At 42.0% G+C, this 17,925-nt stretch overlaps 1 protein-coding gene across 1 annotated transcript; it reads left to right on the top strand.

Moving 5' to 3' along the window:
- Positions 1 to 13,472: 13,472 nt before the first annotated feature.
- Positions 13,473 to 13,655, top strand: SERLADRAFT_344494 (uncharacterized protein; the record flags this gene model as incomplete). The annotated part of the gene is made up of 1 exon (XM_007312569.1): positions 13,473 to 13,655. A coding segment is annotated over one exon (183 nt), but the record flags the coding sequence as incomplete, so codon positions are not given.
- Positions 13,656 to 17,925: the final 4,270 nt, after the last annotated feature.

Genomic DNA, 17,925 nt, shown 5'->3' with positions numbered 1-17,925 from the left:
AATTATAAATTAATTCATAAGCCTGGAAATTCTATGGGGAAAGCGGACACTTTATCCAGAAGAGAGGATCATGCCAACGGCATCAAAGATGACAACAAAGGTGTTACCCTGATAGACCAATCAAGGGTTGCCAATGTTAGAAATGGGCAGGATTCCGATCTTCTGGAAGTCTTCAAGAAAGACATCTCCTCAGAAGAGAAGGTGCACCTTGACGGCAATGAGAACTATTTATGGGAAGACAGGATCTTCCATTTTAAAGACAAGATCTACGTGCCTGAGTCTGCAAGGATCAACGCAATAGATAGACATCACGATACTCCAGTGGCTGGGCACCCTGGGTGGCAAAGAACAATGGAGTTGATCTCCAGAAACTACATGTGGCCTGGCATGGTCAAAGACGTACAGGAATACGTAAAATCCTGTCTGAGATGTGCTATGGCAAAGAATTCTCATCAATTGCCGGCCGGTAAACTTATGCCAAATCCAATACCAGCTGGTCCCTGGCAGGATATATCGGTGGACTTCACAACAGATCTGCCCGAGTCAAATGGGTATGATTCAGTAATGGTGGTAGTGGATCGCTTCTCCAAAGAAGTGGTATTCATACCCACCAATAAAACCATTACCGCCGCTGGTACGGCAGATTTATTTAAAGATTTTGTATGGTCTATCCATGGGTTACCAGAAACGGTTATCTCCGATAGAGGACCTCAATTCGCTAGCAAATTTACGAAAGAATTATACCGGATGCTGGGCATCAAACCTAAATTATCAATGGTGTTCCATCTGCAGACTGATGGACAAACGGAGAGACTCAACCAGGAGTTGAAACAATATCTCCAGATATTTATTAATGACAGGCAGACAGATTGGGCCAAGTGGCTAAAGATAGCCCAGTTCTCTTATAATATCAAACAGTTGTCCGCAACAGGAAAGGCACCATTTGAGGTTACTAGATTGTACCTCCCCAGAATGGGTGTAGAACCTGGTAAAAGCAAAAACGAGGCTGCTGGGAACATGGCAAAAGACATGAAGTCTGTCTTACACAAAACGCGCAGGGCGCTATTCAAAACTGCAAAGCAGATGTAAAGACAGGGCAGAGCGTAGACGCTCTAAGGCCCCTGACTACAAGGTTGGCAACCTGGTCTGGTTAGATACTGACCACTTAAAATTAAAAGATCGGCAATCTAGAAAACTGACCAAAAAGTGGATCGGCCCTTACCAGATTAAGGAAGTCAAACCCAACGCGGTGGAGCTGGAACTCCCAAAACAAATGAGGGTAGTACCCACGGTCAATATAAGCCGTGTGAAACCCTACAAAGGGCCGCTGCCGGGACAGCATGTAGACCGGCCCGGTCCGGTGGTAGTCACCCAGGAAGGTGAAGGGGAGTTCGAAGTTGAATGGGTGGTGGATGCACGCTTGAAGCGTGGAAAATTAGAGTTCCTAGTCCTATGGAAGGGCTATGGAGACGAGGACAGAACGTGGGAACCAGAAGCCCATCTAGATAACTCCCGCGACGCTGTTCATGAATTTTATTCTAAGAACCCCTCAGCTCCTCGGAAGCTTGGAGGCATGAATTTGAATCCTTTTTAATTCTCTTTTTCAACTGATACCCAAAAATCTAACTACTACCTCCGGTACTTGGTCTTGCCTGAAAGTCGAGCCTTACAAGGGGGGTAGTGTTACAATAACACAATTTTCGGACTTTCCCTTTACTTTTATTCTCCGCTTTAACCTTGTACTACACCTTTCACACAGGGTGCTGCGCGGCACTTCCCCTTCCTGCGCCGCGTTGCCTTTCTTCTTATTTTGGACATAACTCTCTCACACAGTGGAGCTGGTCATACGGGCTAGGCCCCATGAAATCATCAGCCACTATATCTATCAACTGTATAGTACACATGTACAAACAACCCTGTAGTAGTATATAAACCCCAATAGATCCAGGAGACTCCTTAGCAAGTCCTCCTGTTGTATACCAACTAACTCACTGCATATTAAGGGGTAACCACTCCCTCATCATCTTTCTCTATAGTGTGTTCCTGCGTGCGCCAGAGTATATCTTGGCCCTATTTGAGCCATCTACTACCCTATACTATTGCACTTTACACCCTCAATTTGGGGGCAATCCATCCACTCCATCATCCTCTGTGAAGTTCGCATTTTTGGCACTTTCACCCCTATTGGACCCCTATTGCATATCTCCACATCTTGTGCTTCACTTCTTGTGATATTTGGGCCATCTATTACTCTATAAAAGTGTTCCCTATACCTCTGATTTGGTGGCAATCCATCCATCTTATCTGTTTCTGCATCAATTTCGACTTTTTGCCCTATTTTTCGCTTTTTGGCATATCTGGTGTGTGCATAAAGCTCCAATCTTCTCTACTCTGTCCATTATCAGATAGAACAAGACTATAGATTGTGAAGCTTGCCTGCATTGCCTCAGTTTGCTGTTGCCTAGAGCCTCTCTCAGTCTGCGGTGTTTGGGGAGCTTAAGTCACTTTGTTGACTCATATACAAGCCCTATTAACCAACACTGTCTTGAGGCGATTTTTCTGTTAATATCAGTGTGGAATTGAAAGGGGAACACAGGTGTAACCCTGTAGCAGCACTAGAAAGCCTTAGCTGACAAAACCGGATAAACCAGGTCTCTGCCGAAGCAGCCATTGTTCTCCAAGGAGCATAGCCACCACTCCATGGAGTAACCATTGTTCTCCTATGAGTCATTATACTGTAGCGAGTAGCACCTCTGACTATAAGTAGTAGGGGGATTAGTATAGGAATACCTCAGTTATTTCTATAGCCTCTCGGGCAGCGGCTGAGGTATGTTACATTACATTTATTAGGAATCACCTTAAACTAACATCTATTATAGTTTCACTTAGTTTTATTAGGTTATGAGCCCTGGTGCGCAAAAGCTACGCAGGAAATAATTCTTATTTGAAACAGCAACCTCGGAACCATGACCACAGCATGTGATACATCCGCATGTCCAGTTCTCACTGGACCCAACAATTTTTAGATATGGAAACTCCGGATCATCTCAAAGCTACGTCGGGAGAAATTTCTCCGGGTTGTTACTGGAGAGGAGCTTAAGCCCTCACCAGGAAAACCTACCTCCTCGGAGGATCCTGAAATCACCTGGATACTTAAGGATAAGAAGGCACATGGAATCATCCAGGACTACATCTCTGATGCCCTCCTAATGAGGACTGGAGACCTCACCAGCTCCAAGGAGTTATTTGATAAACTTGTCTCACTCCATCAGACGTCCAACATTGCCTCGGCCTTCTATTTATTCCAGTAACTCACCAAATTGTCCTGGGATGGGACATCACCTATCCAGGACCACATTGCAAAAATCCGGACAATTGATTCACACCTCTCCGGAATGAAACTAGGAGTTGATACCAAACTCATGGCCTTTTCTCTTCTCCAATCTCTCCCATGCACTCCTGAATGGCAAATATTTCAGTCATTGGTAATCAATATGATTGAAGAAAATAAACTTACCTTTGATGCAGTTGAGATCCGGATCACTGCAGAAGTTGCATAACAGTCAGGGAAGGCCCCTGGAGGTTCTGAATCAGCACTCAAATCCAAGGAGAAGTGGTGTGACTTCCACAAAGCCAAATCACACAACATTTCAGAGTGTCGAACACTTCAGTCAGCTGGAAAAGGTCAAAGGAAGAAGGGAAAGGAAAGACACAAGGATAAAGGAAAAGAAAAGGAAAAGGCAAATATGGCGGAGCAATCATCTGGATCTGACTCCGAGGAGGAACAGAGTCATATTGCATTGGAACATGTACATATTTCCAAGCCCCTTGCTGAACGCATTCAAGCTTACCTTGTGTCGGAACCCGATAAGACCAAAACAACAATCATCATTGACTCCGGAGCAACATCTCACATGGTCCCTCACCGCTCCTAGTTTGAGCCAGGAACATACCATGTTCTGAATCCTCCGAGGACAATCAGTTTTGGGGATGAATCCTCTGTAAATGCCATTGGAATTGGAACTGTAATCCTACAAGCAACTGTTTGCAAAAAGGACTACAATATCACACTCTCAAATGTCTTATTTGTGCCAAACTTCACTTTAGCACTTGTCTCTGTCCACAAATTGTCTAAAACGGGATTATCAACACTTTTTCCAGCAGGGTCAAATGCTTGTGAAGTTCGGAAAAAGGAGGAACTTATCCTCACTGCGTTACACAAGCAAGGACTTTATCACATCCAAGCAAAACCTGAAATTAACCCGGAGTCAGCTTTTGCAGCAGTAGATGTATTTATTGCACAGGAGAATGGGACACATTGGAATGGACCGCTTGCAATGAATGGTTACAAAAGGACAGCTCCAGGACATAGACACCCTTACCGGAACCCCGGAGTTTTGTGAACCTTGTGCTTTAGGAAAGAGGAAGAAATTACCTTTCAAGTCCACTGGAGGAAACCAAGCCAAGCGCCCCATACAAATTGTGCACACAGATGTTGGAGGACCAATCAAACCAACTTCCAGGGAGGGTTTTTCATTGTAGATGATTTCTCCAAATTTCCATGGATATATTTCCTAAAATATAAAAGTGAAGCACTGGAATGATACAAGCAATGGAAAGAAGATGTCCAAACATTCTTCCGGACTCATTTGGGAGAAAAAAACTTCACTCCACTGTACACAGAATTCCTCCGGAGCAATGGGGGAGAAGAATATACTGGCAATGCATTCAAAAATCAACTCCGAGGAGATGGTGTCATCCAAGAAACTACAGCTGCAGATACTCCAGAACAAAATGGCATTGCAGAACGCATGAATCAGACATTGGCTACATTAGCAACCACTATGCTCTATGATTCCAAGCTCCCAAAGTCATTTTGGGTAGATGCCATGCAAACAGCTGCATATATCACAGCACACAGCCCAGCATCAGGACTCCATGGAAAGACCCCATATAAAATACTGTTTAAAAGGAGAGTTGATCCAACTTTGTTTCACCCTTTCGGATGCCAAGCATATGCCTTGATTCCGAAAGACAAAAGGCAAGGGAAGTTTTACTCCAAGGGGCGCAAAGCCATAATGATTGGCTACACACATGGAAAGCAAGCCTACAAATTCCTAGACACTGAAAAACAAACTGTGTTTTCCAGTCAGCATGTCATATTCAATGAATCCGGAAAGGTACAAAAGGATGACACTGCTCCCTGGAACACAGACACTAGCACAGATCAGTGGGAGGGACTCATTCCAGAGAATGCTCACTATCCAGACCAAAAAACATTGGAGGAGGATGATCCTGACCCTCCAATCCGAGATCCAAATGAATTGCAAATGGAACCACATCTCCAAGGAGATGTTCCACAAGCAATGGAACCATATCAGCATCCGAGAGCAGTGGGGAAATACCTCTGTGTAGACGTTCTGAGAGCAGTGGGAGCACCTGATCAGCTAAGACACCCTCCATAACAGTCTCTACAACCAAGGCCTAAACACTGGCCATCTTCAGAGCGGAAAGCCAAAGTAGAGTTACAGTCAGTGGGAGGACAGCCCCTCAACATACAGCCAGCTGATGTGGAAAAAGTCTGAATACAGCTAGACAGCCTGTCTGTTGGATCAGCTTCTGGAAGGCATACAACACCTCCAAGGAGTCATCCAACGCCTCCGAGGAGTGATTCAACACCTTCAGGAGTGAGTGGGGCAACAAATACACAAATGCATCTACTCCCTGGAGTACCTGCACAAGTTCCTAAAAGAGCAGTCATGCCTGCTGAAGTCCTAGGAGTACGCAAAAGCAGTCGCCAGACCCGTCCTGCAGACAAAAACCGAGATTATCAAAGGACTCTAGATGAGGAACAGTCTCGAAAAGAGCAGCATGACAACTCCATGGACAAACCTAACACTCCTGAGGTTCATGAAGAAACATCTGATACAGAGGAGATATTCTTTGCTGGAATAACAAGTACCGGTCCATCTAATACAGACCTTCCAAGGACACTAAAGGAAGCCTTATCATGTCCGGATGGAGAATTATGGAAGTCTGCCTTGGAGGAGGAACTCCTAAGTCTCAATACTAATGCAGTATATGACATTGTTCCACTTCCGAAGGGAGTAAAACCCATCACATCAAAACCTGTGTTCCGGATCAAGTTTGATCAAAACGGAAACATTGAGAGATACAAACTCCGGATTGTTGCACAAGGTTTTACTCAAAGGGAGGTGATTGATTACCAGGAAGCTTTTGCTCTGGTTGCAAACTTAGAGTCGATCCAAATTATTCTAGCCCTGGCAGCAAAGTACAACCTAGAACTTGATCAAATGGACGTATCCACAGCTTATCTCAATGGAGAACTTGAAGAAGAACTGTACATGCTTCCTTCAGGGGGTGTTCCTATCCAACCTGGATACTGCTGGAGTTTGAAGAAATCCATCTATGGGTTAAAACAAGCTGGTCGTACATGGAACAAAACTTTTGATCACAAGCTCCAGGAGCTCGGTTTCACAAGACTAAATGCAGAAACATGTCTCTATGTATTCCGGGACAACAAACAAATATGCTTTGTTGTTGTCTATGTAGATGACCTCCTCCTAGGAGCTTCATCCCGAAAATTCATGGATATCACAAAAGCCAAACTCGAATCCATATTCAAAATGCGGGATCTTGGAGAAGCAAAATACATCCTCGGAATAGAAATCCAACGTGATTGTTCAAACAAAACAATATCCCTATTGCAACGCCAATATATTGACACAGTCCTGGAGCGTACTGGAATGAAGAACTGCAAACCAGTATGGACACCAATGGCCCATGGATCAAAACTCCTTGCAAATGCTCCAGGGGAAGATATTGTGCAACACGAGATGCATATTGAAGGGCATCAAGTGTCATACCTCTCAATTGTAGGCTCCCTCATGTATGCCATGCTCGGAACCCGCCCAGACATTGCCTACGTTGTTGGAATACTAAGCAGACATAGCTCAGCTCCAAGGAGCCATCACTGGGAAGCTGCAAAATGTGTCCTCCGATATCTGAAAGCAACCAGGAACATGAAACTACGATATGATGGCACAGATGTCTCCATGGACATGGATTTCTATGGATATTCAGATGCAGATTGGTCTGGAGACCCAGACACGTCTTGATCAACATCAGGGTTTGTCTTTATCACCATCTGAGGAGCAATCTCCTGGACAAGCAAAAGACAAAGCATGGTAGCTTTATTCTCCACAGAGTCAGAGTACATTGGATTGAGCAATGCTGGACAACACCTTGCATGGCTTCAGACATTTTCTGAAGAAATTGGACATGCTCAAAATGGACCTACAACATTGCACTGTGACAATCAAGCAGCTATTATTCTTACACGAGATCCACAGTTCCGTGCTCGCACAAAACACATTCAACAGAGATATCATTTTATCCGAGATGACTTAGTATCAAAGGGAGAGGCAGTAATCAGATATGTTCCTACAGGAGATATTGTTGCAGACATTCTCACTAAACCCCTCACTCATGAAAAACACTGGAAATTCTCTAAAGCTATGAGACTACGGTTGCACTCGAGTGGGAGTGACAAAACCGGATAAACCCGGTCTCTGCCGAAGCAGCCATTGTTCTCCATGGAGTAACCATTGTACTCCTAGGAGTCATTATACTGTAGCAAGTAGCACCTCCGACTATAAGTAGTAGGGGGATTAGTATAGGAATACCTCAGTTGTTTCTATAGCCTCTCGGGCAGCGGCTGAGTTTCATTTAGTTTTATTAAAGAGCATAGACAGAGACACTGAAAACAAAACCACAAAGGCAATCCCAGGACCTCATCCAGATCTTGTACACATACAATGCATTGGGACATTTGTACCAAGACACATAAGAGAACAAAGAATACAATATTGTAAAGTGTCTTGGTTATTGTATGTAGAATGAAGTGTAACAATACTATAGTGAATATGTCACTATTACTGAGAGTCATATGTTGAGCCTAGACACCAGTCAGATGATGCATCATGTGATCAGTCATGTGACTTTCCAAAGTAAATGTTACAATACACAATTCTCAAAAAAAAAAAAAGACAACCTCTGATACCTTTAGGTAGGGTAGAACACTCTTTGGAGCAAAGTTTGGATATAGTAAAAAGGCTAACACCAGTCTGCTTGGCAATAGCTTCACCAGAGTAGCCAGTATCAAGCAATGAAAGGATAGAACTTTTTTGAGTAAAAGAGAGGGATCTGACCATGATAGTGGCTGAGAATAAAAATGTGTGTGAACTTTTTTACTCAGACACTCTAATTGTATATATATCTTTGTTTGTACCAACACATAATGGTAAATATTCAATGTTTTAGCTAAGATTCTAGTCATCAGTTTAAAAGTGAAAAAACCCTTTTTATGGTGTTGCTGTTTTAAATTAACCATATCTCTATAGCATGTGAGTCAAATTACATGACCTAGGGTGCAATTTTATAGCCAAGACTATGTACTATTTATAATTCCACCAAAGCTAAATGTAATACTCAAGCTGTTTGATGGTATGCTTCATGCATAACACCCAGAGTAAATATGGAAAGGGTTTTTGGAGTCACTGTATGTCCCCTTAGCACTGGGGCCCATGCAACAATGTTTTTCCCTCTGTTCTAACTGTAGCTGATCTCTCTAGTACCTCAGAACAGAAAGCTCTCAACAAACCCGGGGTACACTGTTACAATACACAATTTTTGGACCTTTAATTTTCATTCTCCTCTTCAACTTTCTTTTGTAGTTTTCACACACTGTGCCATGTGGCACTTTCCGTTGTTGTTTAAACTCCATTTCTCACGCAGTGGAGCTGGTCACACAGGCTGCGCCCTCTGACATCATCAGCCACTGCTTTCATCAACTGTACAGTACATAAGTACAAATACCCTGTAGTAGTATAAATACCCAACAGATCCAGGAGACCCCTCAGTGAGTCCTTCTGTTGTATACCCACAACTAACTTGGTCCTACCTAAGGGGTAATCACTCCCTCATCATTATTCTTTGCTTGTCTAAGTCGTGCGCCAGAGTAACTAACTCTTGGTTGTTACATACACACTTGTGGTCTACTGGATAGCGAAAGCTCAACACCAGTTTATGCCACAAGTCTTAATTTTCAAAAAGACTCCTCTTAACTCTGAGGTCCAAGTATATGATAGTAATTCCACTTAAGCCTGTGGTTTGGCTTTGCACAGTGTGCAGGAGAATGGTATAAGAGTAAGTCCTAGTGTAACAATACCCAAAGTTTGTAGACTCTAGTGCACACACAGTAAATTCAGGGAGTAATAAAGAAGGGATTATAGAGTTGGCAGACTCAAGGTGAGAGGAATAAGTTTGTTGTTGGTATACAACAGGAGGATTTGCTGAGGAGTCTCCATCTATTGCCAGATATATATACCTAAATTCATGTGGTACTGTGCAGTTTAATATAAATATAGGTAAACATTCTGTAGCATCCCATCATATTCTATATGATGTCATATCATGTGACTTCCAAAAGTAAAAGTCCAAACAATAAAAGAAAAAGAAAAGAAAAGTAAAATAAAAGTAAAAGTAAAAGTAAAATTGATGCTATCTTAACAATTCCTGTAGCTCTGACAATGGCATACAAATGGCTGCTATCAGTATCAGATATATAATATATATCAACACAGCATAGTGCTAGCAGGTGCACCCATGTAAGTATCCACTACAACACTCTTGTACTACTAGGTTTTAGTTCTCTGTAAGCTAGAATATCTTTGAATGTGTCTCAGGTTGATTTGTTGGTTATATTTGAATTCAGCACACTCATGGATGGCTGAGAAAGGCGGTGGTTTTGCAGTGGTTATCAACTGTTCTCATGTGTTGCATCAGAAGTGAGCGGATATCTTCTACTAGTAGTCCTTATAACCTAACTGTACTTACTAACAGTGCTACTGTTCAAATGCAATACAAGTTGTGAAGCTATACATGATTCCATGGTACCAATCAAAAAAGTCTTTATATCACATTAACACAGTCAGCACTGGAACTACTTATAATTCTCCTGAATCATATCAAAAAGCATTCCGGCACAAAAAAGGAAGTAATTCATAGCTCAAGAGTCCGCCAATTAATTGATATATATCACACTCATAAAATTATACATTGGACTATTTTTGTATATTATTGGCCATGTACTGGACAGCACACCATTGAAATACAATGGGATCACTTGTTTTTTCTCGATAACTCAAAGGCTCAATAATCCCAAAAATGAAGAATATTTTTGAGTACTCAGTGTGATAACACCAACAAGACACAGTCTTGGGGCACTGGAGCACAATGAAAACAACACTCAAAAGAAGAGGAAGAGGTGGGAGTGGTTACCCATTAGGATTCAACAAGTTAGTTGTTGGTAGACAACAGGAGGACTCACTAAGTCCTTCCCCACGTATTGCTCCTGTATATATACTAAAATACATGAGGTACTGTACAGTTGTTAATAAAGTTTAAAGTCCGGTCACATGATGAGTCTAGACATTGGTCAGGTATTGTGTCACATGACTGATCATGTGACTATGAAAAGTTCGAAAATGTAAAGTAAAGTAAATGGTCACATGACTGGCCATGTGACTTGGAAAAATAAAAGTAAAAGTACAAAAAAGGTGAAGCGTAAGTAGATACTGGTACGTCAATTGTAACACTCAGTCACTCAATGCATACTGCACTGGTGAATATTTTAGTTTGGATCTTGTATTACTGGGGGCAAAATCCCATGTTTTATGGTAAAATGTCTGAAAAACACTTAAAAAATAGAGACTTTGCTTTTTAGTATGTTTCTCCAAACAATATCAGAGATATTGATAAAAAATATTTGTTTAATATTGTCTTAAGAACTATTGGGGGAAACATACAAAATAAATTGTTGCAAATTATTGGTAGTTTATGTTGTATCTATACTAAGTGGAAATCAATTTTGTGACAATATATTTTGAACATTTTCTCCAATATTATATGAGAAAACATTGAAAAAACATTCAGCAAAATATCTTCCGTATTTTTTGGAGAAACGTGCTAAAAAGAAGAGTTTCTGTTCTTCAAATATGTTTCAAATATGTTCACATAAAATAACAGATATTACCCCTAGTGTATATCTCAACAATTTCAATGACCATGAGCTGAGTAAGGTGCAGTTTGTATCTAGTTGGATCAATGAGCATACTTCACAAATGAGAGGTTGTTGAGGAGGGGGAAACAATATAATGCATATGTATGGGTTATATAGAGAATACTTGTATAGATGATAGGTGTAATAACTTGGGTGACCTCTCTCTGCTTGTCTTGTTGTGCGCCAGAGTATACAAACTCAAACTTTGGTTGTTACATTAGGACTCACTCTTATTACTCTCTCGCACTTTGTGCAAACCCAGATCACAGAGTTAAGTGGAAGTCTTTTGAACAGTAAGACTTGGGGTGCCAGTCTGGTATTGAGCATTTGCTAGCCAGCAGAAACTAAGTGTGTGCCCCAATCCTGCAGGCAAGCAAGCTCCTCAGTACTAGAGAGAATTGAACCAAACCATACACAGCCCCCAGCGTTAAGGAGAGTACTTTAGCTCAGCAGTTGGTGTAGAACCACTGTTGATTATATTTAGATACAAAACTTCTTCTTCGTTTTCCTCTGACCAGATCAGGCACTTGTCTCTGCCAGTCTGGAGAAGGGTTGATAGTCTAATAAGCAGACCACCCCCTGATAACCGTTCGGACCAGGGTTTATCATGTTTACATTTTTACATAAATTTTCAAATACTTTAGTGTGGGTAGTCGGGGATTGAGACCCTTTACTCAGCTGGGAAGAGATTGATCTGCAGATAACAAGTGGGGACCCCCAGTTACGTTTCTTTAAGAGAACAAGTCAACATGACATTGCAAACTACCCAACCCGATGTTAACACTGTTATACAATGTGCGTGCACAGATTCTGGCATTGACAGTGCAGCTCGCTGAGACTCAGACAAACCCCCCTGAAGTGGTTGAGCAAAAATTCAACAAGAAAGTCGAAATCATCACTGATCCTGACACTTTTGAAGGAGACTGGGCTAGATTCACCAAATAGTGGATCAAGCTACAAATCTGGATCAAGGCAAACTGTGACGCATTTGCCAATGATTTTGAAGTAGTGACAGCAGTACTGTCAAGACTAAAAGGACCTGTGGAAGGTCAATACACCCAAGTGAGACTCCAAGAATGCTATACCGCTGGTCACTGGCCTACTTGGGACGAGCTCAAAGTTGAAATTGAAAAATATTTCAAACCACAAGCTGAGCATGACTGGGCACGCCAGCAAATCTGTACCTTAAAACAAGGAAACATGAGGACAGATGACTTTGTTACCCAGTTCCTGGCCCTCTCCATCCAAGGGGGTCTCAGAAATAAACACACTGTGGAGTTGTTGGAGCGCAATATGTTGCCAGCCATTGCACAACAACTTTACTTACATACAAAATATATGGAGCAAGGACTTTGCAACAGCTATTGAGGAGGTTCAAAAAATTGGTAAGGCTATAGAGCTCTATGCTATGCAGTTTGGTGGCGGCCAAAAATAACTATTCCCAGAGGTGCCCTGGGTCATCAAACCAAACTCAAAATCACTCTCACAGGCTCAAACTGTTTGGGCTGCGGCCAGGACAGAGTGCTCCTATGGATATCAACATCAATGTGGTCCAAGGCGGACAGATGCACAGATTCAAGGGCAACTTTTACAACTGTGGCCAGGAGGGACATATGTCCTGAGACTGTAGAAATGGAGTGCAGGCTGCTCAGCAAAAAATAAACAAGGGCACCAGGAATGCCAATTAGGAGTGGAAAAGCCAGACAATTGACTCAATACTCTAGCCGGTTGTTCGTATGACGAAATCCGGGCCTTCTTCTATGACCAACAGGTCAATAAAATGAAGGCTCAGTAAAAAGAGTTTGGAGCTTAGGTCACTTGGGTGCCTTTGCTCCTCTCAATGATAAAGTAAACCACAACAAGGTGGCCCCTGCTCTGGGGTGTTGCACAAGCAATAAAGGAAAGGGGGTGGCTCCCCAACTTGTAAATAAATTTCTAAATTTATTATCTGAAGTATGTACCTGTATGAAGGATTATAACTCTAATATTTATGATACTACCACTGCACCAGCATGGCCCCAGCGAGACACCTACTAGGGTGCTTGATTCTGGTAAAATTAAAATCATAGAAAATACTAAAGTAGAAAAACATATTTCTTTTGATTTTCCTTCTTCTTTAGGGCTACTTTCCACAGAAATCCCAAGGTGTGTGCTGATGTGCACATATTTATTCCAAAAATAGATCTGTTTAGAGGTTGGTGTGGAAGACCTTGCCCAGGGCATAGTACACCCAAGCAGTGCACTGCTTGATTCAGGCGCTAACAGTATCTTCATAGATCAAGTCTGGGCAGAGTGAGTCGAACTCCCCCTTGTAAAATTAGATATATCTATTCTTATCTATAACATTGATAGTGCACTTAACCCAGGTGGCTGCATTACGCACAAATGGTCTTTTGTTGTCAAGTATCAAGGACACAGAGAACGAGTCACCACCAAAGCTACCCAACTAGGGAAGATTAATTTAATCTTAGGCTGGACCTGGCTATTTAAACACAATCCTGAGATCAACTAGCAGACAGAGGTTATCACATTGTCATGTTGCCCTCAGGAGTGTGATGACTTAGGGAAGCCAAGTCATGTCCGTCAAACTGAGCTTGATGAAAGGATAAAAACTTGTCACATTTATGCCAAACTCAGATCTTTGGATAAGATTGATGATGACTATGATGAGATGAAACCTGAGGAAGAGATTAAGAGGCTGGTACCTCCAGAGTACCATAACTTCTGGATCGTTTTTTCAAAACACAAATTGGAGTGCTTCCCAGAAGCTAAGCCTTGGAACCATGCTATAGATTTGAAGGTCACATTCAAACCTAGAAAGGGACACATGATTCCCCTCTCTGCTCCCTAAAGAAATGAGGCATCAAGTTTCATAGATGAACAGCTTAGGAAGGGTTACATCAGACCTTCCAAAAGCCCTATGACGTCCCCGGTGTTCTTCATTCCTAAAAAGGATGGTAAGAAGCATATGATTATGGACTATCATTACTTAAATGAGTACACAGTTAAAAATGCATTTGGCAACCTACCAGTTCATGATGAATAAGATCTTTACGGATATGGAAAACTGTGTCATCATTTACATTGACAATTTATTAATATTTATGAAGGCGGACAATGAGGCTGAGCACAACAGGATTGTGCAAGAAGTCCTTTGACACTTACAGGAACAAGACCTATTTGTTAAACCCAAAAAATGTAACTTCAAAATAAAGGAAGTAGACTTCCTTGGTATGATAATAGGCCAGAACAGAATCAGGATGGATCCTGAGAAAGTTCAAGCTATATTGGATTGGCCAAAACCTACTCGTGTCAAAGGAGTTAGGGCCTTTCTTGGCTTAGGCAATTTCTACTGAAGGTTTGTTGAAAACTTTGCAAAGATAACGAGACTGTTGAATGATCTCACTAAAAATGATATTGTTTGGCATTGGGGCACCAAAGAACAAGAAGTGTTTGATAAGCTTAAACAGGCATTTACAACAGTGCCCATATTTGCATTTCCAGAATTAGACAAAGAGTTCTGGGTAGAAACTGACTCTTCTGATTTTGCTACTGGGGCTGTTCTATCAATTAAATGCCCTGATGATTTTTGGAGGCCTTGTGCCTATCTATCACATAGTTTATCACCTACAGAGTACAACTATCAAATTTAAGATAAGAAGATGCTGCCCATTGTTAGAGCTCTAAAGCACTGGCGGCACTACTTAGAAGGTGCTAGGCACCAAGTCAAAATTTGAACTGATCATAAAAATCTGGAGTACTTTATGACAGCCTGAGACTTGAACCAAAGGCAGGCCCGCTATGTGGTATACTTGTCAAAATTCAACTATAAATCAATTCATAAGCCTGGAACTTTTATGGGAAAAGTGGACGCTTTATCTAAAAGAGATGATCATGCCAACGACATTGAAGATGACAACAAAGGTGTCACCCTGACAGATCAATCCAGGGTTGCCAATGTTCAAATCGGGCAGGATCACAATATTCTAGAAGTCTTCAAGAAAGGCATCTCAATCTCATCAGAGGAGAAAGTGTGCCTTGACAGCAATGAACACTGTTTATGGGAAGACAGGCTCTTCCATTACAAAGACAAAATATATGTGCCTGAATCTGCAAGGATCAAGGCAATAGATAGACATCATGACACACCAGTGGCTGGGCACCCTGGGTGGCAACAAACAATGGAGTTGAAAGACATACAGGAACACGTAAAATCCTATCTGAGATGTGCTATGGCAAAGAATTCACATCAACCGCCGGCTGGTAAACTTATGCCAAATCCAATACCAGCTGGTCCTTGGCAGGATATATCGGTTGATTTCACAATAGATCTACCTGAATCAAATGGGTATGATTCAGTAATGGTGGTTGTGGATCGCTTCTCCAAAGAAGTGGTATTCATTCCCACCAACAAAACTATTACAGCTGCTAGTACGGCAGACTTATTTAAAGATTTTTTATGGTCTACCCACGGGTTTCCAGAAACAGTTATCTCCGATAGGGTGCCTCAATGTGCTAGCAAATTTACAAAAGAACTATGCCAGATGCTGGGCATCAAACACAAATTATTAACAGTGTTCCATCCGCAAACAGATGGACAAACAGAGAGGCTCAACCAGGAGTTGAAGCACCTCCGTATATTTATCTATGACAGACAGACAGATTGGGTCAAGTGGCTAAAAATAGCCCAGTTTTTGTACAATATCAAACAGTCGTCTACTACAAGAAAAGCACCATTTGAGGTTAAAAGGTTGTACCTCCCAAGAATGGGTGTAGAACCTGGAAAAAGCAAGAACGAGACTGCTGAGAACGTGATCAAAGACATGAAGTCTGTCTTAGATGAAACACGCAAGGCGCTATTCAATACTGCAGAGCAGATGAAAAACAGGGCAGAGCATAGATGCTCTAAGGCCCCTGATTACAAGGTTGGCAACCTGGTCTGGTTAGATACCAACCACTTAAAGTTAAAAGATCGGCAGTCTAGAAAACTTACCAAAAAGTGGGTTGGGCCTTACTGGATTAAGGAAGTCAAACCCAATGCAGTGGAGCTGTAACTCCCAAAACAAATAAGGGTAGTACCAACGGTCAATATTAGCTGAGTGAAACTCTACAAAGAACCGCTGCCGGGACAGCATGTAGACCTGCCCGGACCGGTTTCAGTCACCCAGGAAGGTGAAAAAGAATTTGAAGTAGAACGGGTGGTGGATGCACACTTAAAGCGTGGGAAATTAGGATTCCTGGTCCTGTGGAAGGGCTATAGAGACGAGGACAGAATGTGGGAACCAGAAGCCAATCTGGACAATTCCTGTGATACTGTTTGCAACTTTTACTCCAAGAATCCCTTGGCTCCTAGGAAGCTTAAAGGCATGAATTTGAATCCTTTTTAATTCTCTTTTTCAACTGATGCCCAAAAATCTAACTACTACCTCCGGTACTTGGTCTTGCCTGAAAGTCGAGCCTTACAAGGGGGGTAATGTTACAATACACAATTTTTGGACCTTTAAACTTCATTCTCCACTTTAACTTTCTTCAGTAGTTTTCACACACTGTGCCATGCGGCACTTTCAATTTTTGTTCAAACTCCACTTTCTCTTGCTGCGCTGCTTTTCTTTATTCTTAGCTACAAGTCTTTCATGCAGTGGAGCTGGCCACATGGGCTGTACCCTATGACATCATCAGGCACTGCTTTCATCAACTGTATAGTACACATATACAAATAGTCTGTAGTAGTATAAATACCCCAATAGTTCAAGGAGACTCCTCAGCGAGTCCTCCTATTATTTACCCATAACTAACTTGGTCCTACCCTAAGGGAGATTATCCTCTCCTCCACTCACCCCTGTCTGCTTGTCTTGTTGTGCGCCAGAGTATACAAACTTTGGTTGTTACACCTTCTGCTCAATTACCACACAATCACACCTTAGGCTATAAGTACGGCGAACCAGGACTCCTTCTCTGCTGTGGTAACAGATGATATGGTTATTTGTGTCCTCAATGGCACCCATAAAAACACACAAATGCACCTGAAAGACGTGTTATACACACTAAAATTGGCCTACACCCTGATTTCAATTGTCTGTATGGATAAGGCGGGCTACAAAGCTATCTTTGAGAAAGGCAAATGTGACATCTATAACCCAAAAGAAAAGACAATAGGGCACGTACCTAAAGTGGGTGGTGTGTATCAGTCACAAGGCAAAGTCTTTGCCACAAAAGCACCAATGCAGTTATTGAGTGTATCTCTGCCATCAAACTTCACAAGCACCTTGGCCATATAGCTATTGATGCAGCAAAGTGCATGGTGTTAAAGGGTTTGACCCATGGGGTTGAACTCCTGGAGAGTGGGGAAACATTGCATAGGAATATGGCTGGGAGATCCACACCAATCTATGGGGACCTGTGTCAGTCAAGATGCTCAGTGGAAAATGTTACTATGTTGCCTTCACTGATGACAAGATAAGTGAGACTCATATATCCCACTCGGCTATCCCAGGTCAGTTGAAAGTGCAACAGAGTATGGTGCTCTTTACGGCTTCCAGTGCAGTTTTATTCAACACTTTTTGCCAATTCCAAATGTATGAGGCTTGGATTCAAAACCACACTAACTACATATGTGGTCCAAATTTGCAAGCACCTGATTGAATTGTTCAAAACTAGGGTTTGGAATGAAGGAAACTCCTGTTTCCATTGAGAAAGTGTCACAACAGTGATTAGCAGATCCTTGAATGCAATGGCCCCAGTGAACAGTTGATGTTGGACTACTTTGCTGCTATTTTTTTCAC

The sequence above is a fragment of the Serpula lacrymans genome, assembly GCF_000218685.1.
Source record: "Serpula lacrymans var. lacrymans S7.9 unplaced genomic scaffold SERLAscaffold_1, whole genome shotgun sequence".
Lineage (NCBI taxonomy): Eukaryota > Fungi > Basidiomycota > Agaricomycetes > Boletales > Serpulaceae > Serpula > Serpula lacrymans.
This window is presented reverse-complemented; position numbering and strand designations above follow the sequence as displayed.